The 10,597-nt window shown below is 41.4% G+C and overlaps 1 protein-coding gene across 1 annotated transcript; it reads right to left on the reverse strand.

Annotated features, from left to right (window-relative positions):
• Positions 1-1,407: 1,407 nt before the first annotated feature.
• Positions 1,408-2,994, reverse strand: LOC122092930. Its single transcript, XM_042663230.1, has 2 exons — positions 2,896-2,994; positions 1,408-1,755 (listed from the first exon to the last, which is right to left on the reverse strand). The coding sequence occupies exons 1-2, from the start codon at positions 2,992-2,994 to the stop codon at positions 1,408-1,410; spliced, it is 447 nt and encodes a 148-aa protein (XP_042519164.1).
• Between the last annotated feature and the right edge of the window lie 7,603 nt (positions 2,995-10,597).

Consider the following 10,597-nt stretch of genomic DNA (forward strand, 5'->3'; position numbering starts at 1 on the left):
ATTGATTAACACGTGTATTTGACATTAAATATGGCTATGTACTTTTATTGTGGGTACATGGGCTCGTGATACATGCAAGTACATGGTTTGGGTACGTGGACTTCACTAGGCATTGACTCTAACTCATTTGGCTAACCCGAGTTTAGAGTCACTCTTGCCATCATATTCCATAAGGTACTTGAATCAGCTAGCTTGGGTTCAAGTCCTGTAAGACCAAATCGAACCAATCGAGAAATTAGACCGGGTTTAGAAAGTAGGGTATCACATTTATCTCCCATTTTTGAAAATTTCATCCTCAAAATTATAGTACCTTATTGTCCGAAATGATGGGGATACTTGTCTTGGAGATCATCTTCTTTTTCCCAAGATGCTTCCTCAAGCGAATGATTAGCCATCAAACTTTCACAAAGGTGATGGAGCATTGCGAAGAGTCTATCTTTCGGTCTAAAATTTCAGCGAGCTGCTCTTCATAGGTCATATCAGCTTTCAAATATTCAGGTTCCATGGATAGCAAATGTGATGGATGATGGACGTATTGCTTCAGCATAGACACATGGAACACATTGTGAACATTGCTGAGAGAAGGTGAGAGAGTCATCATATAATCTATGGAGCCAACTCGTGCCAAGATCTCAAATGGGCCAATATACCTCGGACTTAGCTTGCCCTTCCTGTGGAATCTATGCAACCCTTTAGTAGGGGAGATTTTGAAGAATACTTTCTCCCCCCTTGAAATTCAATATCTTTCCTACAGTTATCTGCATAGCTCTTTTGGCGTGATTGGGCTACTTTAATTCTTTCCCAAATGACGTCGACCTTGTCACACGTCATCTGTATCATTTCTGATCCAAGCATCCGCCTCTCACCTACTTTATCCCAATATAGGGGTGTCCTGCACTTCCTCCCGTACAGTGCCTTATACTGAGCCATCCCAATTATGGTTTGGTAGCTATTATTATAAGCAAACTCCATAAGAGGTATGTATTCTTAGCAACTGTCATTCATTTCCATTGCACAGGCCCTGAGCATGTCTTCCAGTATTTGTATGGTTCGTTCTGATTACCCATCAGTCTATGGATGAAAAGCAGTACTCAAATTCATTTGTGTCCCTAAGGCTTACTGGAGACTCTTCCAGAATCTTGATGTGAAACTCAGGTCTTTGTCTGACAGAATGCTTACTGGGACTCCATATAAATGGACTATGTTATCCATAAAAAGTTGGGCTAACTTATCCATGGAGAAATTGGTCATGATCAGGAGAAAATGAGCAGTCTTGGTAAGCCTGTCAACTGCCACCTAAATTGTATCCATTCCCTTGGGTGTACGGGATAGTCTTGTGACAAAGTCCATAGTGATCTTGTCCCATTTCCACTCCGGTATGGGAAGTGGCTACAAAGTACCATATGGTCAATGCCTTTCTGCCTTGACCTTCTGACACATGAGACATTTTTCTATGTACAAGGCAACAATGGTCTTCATTGCTGGCCACCAATAGCTTTGTTTAAGATCTTTATATATCTTTATACTTCCAGGATGAAGCGAGTGTTCATAACTATGTTCCTCCTTCACAATCTTATCTTGTATCTCCATGTCATCAGGCATACACAACCTATCCCGAAATAGCAATGCCCCATCACTGGCTACTGTGAAGTCAGGGTCATTCATCGTCTGCTCTTGAATCTTTAGCTTGATCCCTTGCAGCTCAAGATCCAAAGATTGTTTTACTATCACCTCTTGTCTGATGGATGGATGTACCTGCAAGGCTGACAAGGATGTAGTCAAATGCTTAACATTATCTGGCTGATGTTCAAGCTCTAAGGTTGCTCAGTCATATAGAAGGATTTCATCCATCAACATCGCCTCTTGTATCAGTTGTGGACTGACAACTAAGTACGAAAGCGATACAGTCTAAGCCTTCTGACTTAGAGCGTCAGCCACCACATTAGCCTTCCTCGGGTGATATTGAATATCAAAATCATAGTCCTTCAAAAGCTCAAGCCATCTTCTCTGCCTCATATTTAAATCTTGTTGGGTGAAAAAGTACTTAAGGCTTTTGTGACCATTGTAGATCTCGTACTTTTCTTCATACAGATAATGATGCCAACTCTTCAAAGCAAATATGGCTGCTGCCAGTTCTAAATCATGAGTGGGGTAGTTCTTCTCATACTCCTTGAGTTTCCTAGATGCATATGCTACCACCTTGCCATATTGTATGAGAACAAAACCCAACCCAATCTTGGATGCATTAGTATAGACTGTCATCCCACCTGTACCATTTGGAATGGTTAATACAGGAACTAACAATAACCGCTTCTTCAACTCTTGGAAGTTGTTATCACATTCTTCTGGCCACTCAAATTTTACACTTTTCTTGGACAACTTAGTCATTGGCACCAAAATATGAGAAAATTTTTCGATGAAGCGCCTGTAGTAGCCTGCCAAGCCCAAGAAGCTTCTGATCTCTATTACATTCTTGGGTGCCTCCCACTCTACTATAGCTTTAACTTTGTTTGGGTCCACTTTAATCCCATTCTCGGACACCACGTGCTCTAGGAATCCTACTTTCTTGAGCCAAAATTCACACTTGCTGAACTTGGCATATAACTACTGCTCTCTTAGTTTCTGTAGTTCCATTCTCAAGTGTTTTGTTTGTTCTTCTTCCGATTTTGAGTAAATCATGATGTCATCAATGAAAATGATGACCCACTTATCGAGGACATCATGAAATACCTAGTTCATTAAATCCATGAAAGTAGTCGGTACATTAGTCAACCTGAAAGACAGCACTAGTAATTCATAATGACCATATCGGGTTCTAAAAGCTATCTTTGGTATGTCACTACTCTTTATCTTGAGTTGATAATAACTTGACCTGAGATTAATCTTGAAAAACACCTTAGCACCTTGCAGTTGATCAAACAGGCCGTCGATGTGCGGCAATGGATACTGGTCCTTAATGGTCAACTTGTTCAGTTCCTGGTAATCGATGCACATACGCAGACTATCATCCTTCTTCTTGACAAATAAGGCTGGTGCACCCCAAGGTGAGACACTTGGGCTTATAAACCCTTTTCTCAACAAATTTTGCAACTATGTCTGCAGTTCCTTCAACTCGGTTGGTGCCATTCTATACAGAGTCTTAGACACTGGGACAACTCCAGGAATTAGATCAATGGCAAACTCCAACTCTCTATCAAGTGAAAGCTGAGTTAGATCATCTGGGAAGACATCAGAGAATTCCTTGACTACCTCTAATTCCTCCATTGGTGTAACCTTTCCATCCACATCTAGCATTGATGCAGGGTAGCCCTGACATCCATCTTCTAATAACTTCACCGCCTGCAATGCAGAGATAATAGTATTTCTAGGTCGTTTCGACCTTTCAGCTTGATACATAAGTTCTTCTCCATTATCATCCATCACTTTAACTTGTTTCTTGGCACACATCACATTTGCTCAATGTGTCGACAACCAATCCATGCCTAGAATGACATCAAAATTTCTATAAATTAAATTTGATAAGCTGAGCATCTAGTTTCTTGCCATTAACCTCAACTGAACATGGCCCACAGACTTCTTTCAACTGTTCCACCATGCCTATAGGTGTGCTAACCACTAACTTGCATTCTAAGGTCTTAGATGGCACATTAAGCTTCTTAGCAAATCTCTTAGACACAAATGAATGCGAAGCTCTAGAATTGAATAAGACATATGCAGGTATACCTGATACAGATAAGACACATAGCATTGCATTATATATAAGTATAACAGGTTACTCAAATTTTAATCACAAGGTCTTTTAATTAGAGTGTACCTGATACTTCTTCTGTATTGGCTTCAGACTCTTTAGCTATTAGGGCATACATTCTTCCCTAAGGCTGATTTCCTTGAGTCAATACAGGTCTATGAATAGGGGGCCAATTAGGTGGTGCCGCTGATGGGTACTGGCAATCCTTGGCGAAGTGCTCATACGAATGACAATTATAGCATCGGTTAAATGAGGCTTGAACTAGAGCAGGAGATCTCTATAGTATTCCTAGTGCAGTTAAGGGACAAGGGGGTCTTGGGGCCGTAGGTACTACACAAGCATTAGGGCTAAAAGATGCAGTACCCGACCCACTAGTTTGTCGGGGAAGATAACTCGAAGGCCTATAGGGCTATCTATACATAGGATAGGAGTATGATCCACAGAAACTCTTGCTTGGGCCACCCGAATCTGCATAGGGGTTTGCCCTCTTCCACAGTCCCGGTGTAAGGGATGGCTCTCCCTTCTACTTGTTTTCCATTTCTTAGCTTTTTGCACAATTTGTGCTTATTCAATCAAGTCCAACACCTCCAGTACTGAGCTAATAGATGTCTTCAGCCCCCTTAAAAACATTTGGGCCTTTTCCTTAGCCGACTTCACATTGCGCGGTGTAAAATAAAATAGGCTCTTAAACTGTTGTTGATATTCCAGAACAATTTTGCTTCCCTAAGTTAGTGCCATAAACTCTGCCTCCTTGTGGTCTCTGAAGCTCTTTAGATAGTAATTTGATAGAAATAGTTCCTTGAATTATTCCCAAGTTGGCTTCGGGTGAGTTGCCATTAAGATAGGATTGGAAGCTTTCCACCAAGAATCTGCTTCGTTTCTAAGTTGCAACCCTGCACAGAGAAGCTTCTGTGCCTCTGTGCACTCTACAATATGAAAATTTTTCTCCATCTCTTGGATCCATCGATCCGGCTCCAATGGGTCATTTTCCACCTTGGTGAAGATGGGTGGCATATACTTCTTGAAAGACTCCACCACCTTTGCCGTAGTGGTGGATGGTGGATGGTAACGTGGATAGTACGGATAGGGTGGAGGCATAATAAATGGTGGGGTGCCATATGGTGGAACTGGAGGATACCTCCTGGTTAATCTTAAGGTGTAACCCCAGGCGGTGTTCCTTCTATTTGTACCCCAACACTTGACCCCACAGGAGGGTCCTGTGAAGTAACCACCCTAAGTGGCTGACCCAGTAGAGTAGGGTTCAAGTATTTTTGTATAGCAGCCATAAAGGTCTATTGCTGCTGAAGCAACTGTTGCTGAAAGGCCCCTTGCGACTATTGTATAAGGGTCGCCACATCACCATGAGTGATGACATATGGGGGACCCAAAATTTCATTCACAGGTGGATTACCCTGAACTTGCACCGGATCATGATCCACTTATGGTGGTGGATGAGAGGATTGCTCCACAGGTCGAGGACCACGAAAAATGGGTGGCCGACCATGAGAGGTACCACGGGCACGACCACCGGATCTGGTGCGTACCATGGTGTTCTATACCTGGATTATTCTAAAACATAAGCATTAATTGAGTGCCACAAAATTTGAATATATATTCACAATCAAATGCATTTTATATCACAGGCTACATTGATACACCACACCACATAACCAAACATGCCCACATTAAATATCAATGCATAGTTGGGTTTCCCAACAATGAATAACTATGCGGTGAAACACCCATATTGGTGTTAAATTGAGGTCCACTAGGCATAGTACATGAAAGATTTCAAACTTACGCCATTTTGGGCCTTGATACCCAAACCAGCGGGCAAGACCGACGAGCAAGGTCAAGCTGGGGCCCACCAGTCGACGTCCCGCCGATCTCGTCCCAGACCATTTAAAAGGGGTTTTTAAAACCCTTATTTCCCACTTTCTCTTCTTCTTCTTTCCAAACTCGACTAGGGAAATTTGATGGTCCTATCTGACGCTTCAACTCAAGATTCTCTCTCGGTAATTCGGCGTTCCAACCCTTCTTCATCATCTCAAGTACTGAAGTAGGTTCATTCTCTCTATTATCTCTTTGAAATCATGTCTTTCGGTATTCTCTCCCTTTAGAATCTTGGAACCTCATCATATACTTCATTTTTACCATGGAATATTTGTTTTCTTGACAATGTAGTGGTTCATTTGTAATCTCCATTGCTTATTGGTCATGTTTGACCGATTATAGAAAGAAATCTCAACCTTTTGCTCTAATTTCTCTGTTTTAGGGTTTTTATTCTCATTTTCCCTTCTTTGTTTGATACTTCAAATGTTATTCCTTACTCTCATTGCACACACCGATTAGTGGAGTAGCCATTTCCATTTGTGTGTGAACATGTTTCCTCTCTTTTGATATACATAACCCCCCTTTTATGATTAAATCTTTAGAAATTTTGGGGTTTCCATCCATTTGCTTCAATTTAATGCAACCATTGCCATCATTATGCTTATTGTTTCCCATTCAATTGCATTTTGGCATTACATAGGTTCTCACACTCATTCACTTCCTTATCGCAAAATTTTCATTTCCTTCCAAGTTCATTCCTTTAATATCATTGCATTTTGGTATTTATCCCTGCACTTCGGGGTTCTTTATCCATGTCATTTCTTATAGGGATCATCTCACCCCCCCCCCTTTTTAGAATATTGCTATCACATTCTTTTCATACCCAATGTTCGTTTTCTTACACATCTCCTTTGTATTTTCAAGATGTCTTCCAGAAAGGGCAAAACGACTGCCTCCTCCAAAAGGAGGAAGACTACTACCTCCCAAGAGAGGAATGCTGCTCCTGGTTCTTCGTCACGGGCCCGACCCATTAGGAACCCCTCCATCAACCCTACAAACTACTATGAGAGATTGCTCCATAGTATTGAGGCAGCTATTGCCTGGTGTACATTCTCTACTCAGTCGGTAATGATGGAAAAGATAGTAGTGGCCGAGGACTTTTTAGACTATCAGATGTAGGAGAGGTTCACGGCCTTGGGTTGGGATCCCATGTTTCATCCCAACAATCCTTGCCATGAGGACTTTGTTCGATATTTCTATTACAACTTGGAGATGTCCTATGATGATGGGGAGTACTCCCTCACCAATTTGGTGAAAGGAGTAAATGTTGTTCTAATGGTGGACCTATTGGCAACCATCTTAGGTATATCCGCTAAAGATGCCCACTTTTATAATCCTCCAAGGATCAAGGCCGTGGATCCGGGTTTGAGCGTGAGGATGTAGGAGGTCATTTTTGAGACCATATATGGACATAATATAATACAGTCGCTCGAGTTTTCGCACGCCTAGCCCAGTTCAATCTACTCCCTAGAGGGGGTCATAAGAAACAGGTAAGCTTTATGATGGCTTATGTAGCTTATTGCATACATGTGGCCTTGGAAGAGGGTGCCTCTTGGCTTTGCCTCCCCTATGTCATGATGAAGATGATGGAGTACCATACAACTCATCCTAATGACTCCAGGTTCCCTTATGGGAGATCACTCACCAATGTCTTTGAGTATTTCTATGTGGAATTGAAAGGTGAGGAAGGAAAAAACCCAGGGGACAAGTTCACTGAAGAGAACTTGAAGAGAATGGGGTTGTCTGTGCCAATAAGGGCACCAAAGAAGGCTGATAAGCATGGGCCAGAAGATATGGAGGCCAAGTATGATAGCAAGGAGGATAAGGATTATTTCCCTCATCCAGATGAGGAGGAGATAGATAAGGAGGATATCCTCGAGGAGGATCCTTTAGAGTCTAGGGCTACTGATCCACATGTTACAACTCCACCACCTTCAGGTGGGGCTTTTGATTTTCAGAAGCTAATGGACAACATTGGTGCCTTGAAGGAGGGGCAAGATAGGATCTCTAAGCAGATGGAGGAGAGTGTCGCTTGGGAGTTGGCGATACATCGTAGACTAGAGAGAATGGAAACTGATTTGTAGACTCTAACAGAGGACTTGGATAAGGTTTTCAAGGGTGTAATTGCTGATTTTTGTAAGGTGCAAAGGGAGGTGGTCCTCATAAATGACCGGCTAGACTTTTTTGACTACCAATTCCATTGCAAGTCACGGTCCAAGCGAGGAAGTTCATCTACCGCACCCAAGGACGATCAATGAAATGGTAGCTTCCTCCACACCCTTCTCCTATCTTTTCTTCCATTCCTCCCTTCTCTAGTTAATGATGGTGTTTATAATATCATTGATGGTTGTATATTCTGATATCCTTTACTATAGTTAGGAACTTGGGATAGTATTTTGTGGATGTTTATGACGTTTGGGTTGTTTTACTTGTTTCAGTATCTTGTCGTGCTTTGGCGGTGACTGTGTCTGTCACCCTATCTTGTGACTATTGTTATGTATGTGATTAATCAAGTGACTTGTGTAAAATTTTTGGAATTTCAATATGGTGCCGTTATGTTTCCAAAATTTCATTAAATTTAACTTAATGGCTTATGGAATAGACCCATTGATCTTTTGTTAATCTATTTAGATTCTACTCCCATGCATACCATGGAATGCAAGTATTCAGACCTTTCCATCTTATTATGAATTTTATTCCTTTAAGGATTCTTTTTTAGGTTTACCCAGCCCCAAGGTCCTATTATAAGACTCTATGGGATCTAACTTTTATGCTATGTGTGGGTAGAGCATCGTGCTCTGATACCATCGATTGTCATACATTGTTTCAAATAGAATCGGACCGGTGATCGAGTCAACACTGGTTAACCCAAAACCTCCCAGGATCATCTGATTAGTAACCACATCACAGCATACACACACTCTAACCTAAGTAGATTTTTAATTTCAGGAGAAGTCTTACACATATTTACTTGTAAATACCCCAATACTCTTGATACCTAAATTGTATTATATATTACCTTTACATGTGGGCCCATAGGCGTGATATATATACAAGAAATACAATTTAAACATCTAGAGCACAAAAGGGGTAACATTTCAAAATAATCAAAAGAAATCCAGGTTGGTATCAATGTTGCTGACCCGCAACATAGCTATAGTACTAGCACTTAGCCCCATACCCAAGATCTTCAGGGACCCACCAGTCTTCAACTGAAAACTCCACAGTGGGTTCTGGCTCTAGCTCTTTAGCTGGATAACCTATAAGATTATCTAAAAAGTGATGTACACATGGGATAAGCTTACTAGCTCAGTAAGTGAAAAGAAAGACTAAACAAGTATGCGCATTACAAATGAACCTTAATGCGTGCAGTTCATTTTATTATCTTAGTCCACCTAGACAACAATTCTAAGTCATAGGTCATATGCTACTCACAACCACAATACGCATATGCTCCGGGTGCGAGCTATAAACCCCATCCCATGATATGCCCATAGGGTTGCCGGAGAAGGCTAGTCGTGGGTACAAAAAAGTAAAATGGGCCTTACCCTGCATTAAAGTAAAATGGGCATTGCCTTGCATTAATTCAAAAGTAGTACGATTGACACTCTTATTATATCACCAAAGTTGTCGACAGTCCTAATGATCAGCCGTGCATACTTCTAACCGCCACCATTAGTACACAACCTCAAGCTTCCCCCCAGTGATATACTCAACACCTAAATCCCTACTGGAAAGGGTTGTAGCATAGGGATATATCATTCCTAACCGCATGCTCCTATGTGAGATAATACGATTATATAGTGCCATCGCGTCCCATTCGACAGGCCACCAATACATTCGTGTCCAAGCCGACTAGGACATCTATCTAGCAAGACACATATTCGATAGTTTAAAGTCATCCATCTCATATCACAAGCATGAATAGGAATTTAGCAATTAAATATGTCAGCATGTTAAATCATAAATGAATTTCATAATGCACACATCAATGCATGCAATGGCACTCATGGATGACTAGTCTACACAATAATAATATGATGACATGGATAGTCTACAACCATAATGAAATGATGCAATGTCCTCTTTCCACTTACCTAGTTGTGTATGAAGATTACCCTTGGTACGAGGGAGATCCGACGCACGATGATGCGAGTTCCTAGAACAACCTATCATAAAAGAGGTTGAGTTTAGTATATCTCCACTTTAGGCTCATAAGCAATGAGGTATGATGATCCTAATGTGTTTAAAATCACTAGTGAAGGCTGCCCGATAAATTTGGGCTCAATCGGAACCCGAGAAGTTGGATTGGTGGGTTAACTGGCGGGCAAGGCACCCATTAGTCCTTGCTCGCTGCTGAACCCAGGGATTCTGTCTAGATCGGCAGTCTAGGTCACCCACCGATCTTACTTGCCTGTTGAATCAACATCCTATCTTGGACAGGTGGGTGCTGGATTGGTGGGTCCAATCGTTCCCAAGCATCCACCAATCAGGACTGTGATTTTACTTTTCTCTCCCATTCTTCATCCCACCTTAGGGAAACCCCCCACAAGTCGATTCAACTGCATTTTTCATAAATCCAAGGCTCCAAACCATGATTCCAACTTAGATCTAAGGTCAATCCTAAGTCTTAAGCGTGAATCTTACCTCTTTGCTCAAGAACACCTCAAAACCTCAAATCTTCTCTTTAGCTCAAGAGATCAACAAATGGTTCTCAAATCTTGCAAGTCTTCCTCTAAATCCTTCATAAACAACATATAGGACCTTTATTAAACCTTAGATTCACGTTCTCAAGAGATAATAACAAGATCCAAGAGATTGCTACCTAAATCGAAGGGTTTCACTTAGGGTTTCATAAGGGCTTAATGAATGTGGACTTTATTCACCTCAAATCATAGATCTCGAGATGAGGATCATTAATCAGGTGTCGGATTCAAGATATCTGACCACAACGAC

The sequence above is a fragment of the Macadamia integrifolia genome, chromosome 11 (assembly GCF_013358625.1).
Source record: "Macadamia integrifolia cultivar HAES 741 chromosome 11, SCU_Mint_v3, whole genome shotgun sequence".
NCBI classification, from domain to species: domain Eukaryota; kingdom Viridiplantae; phylum Streptophyta; class Magnoliopsida; order Proteales; family Proteaceae; genus Macadamia; species Macadamia integrifolia.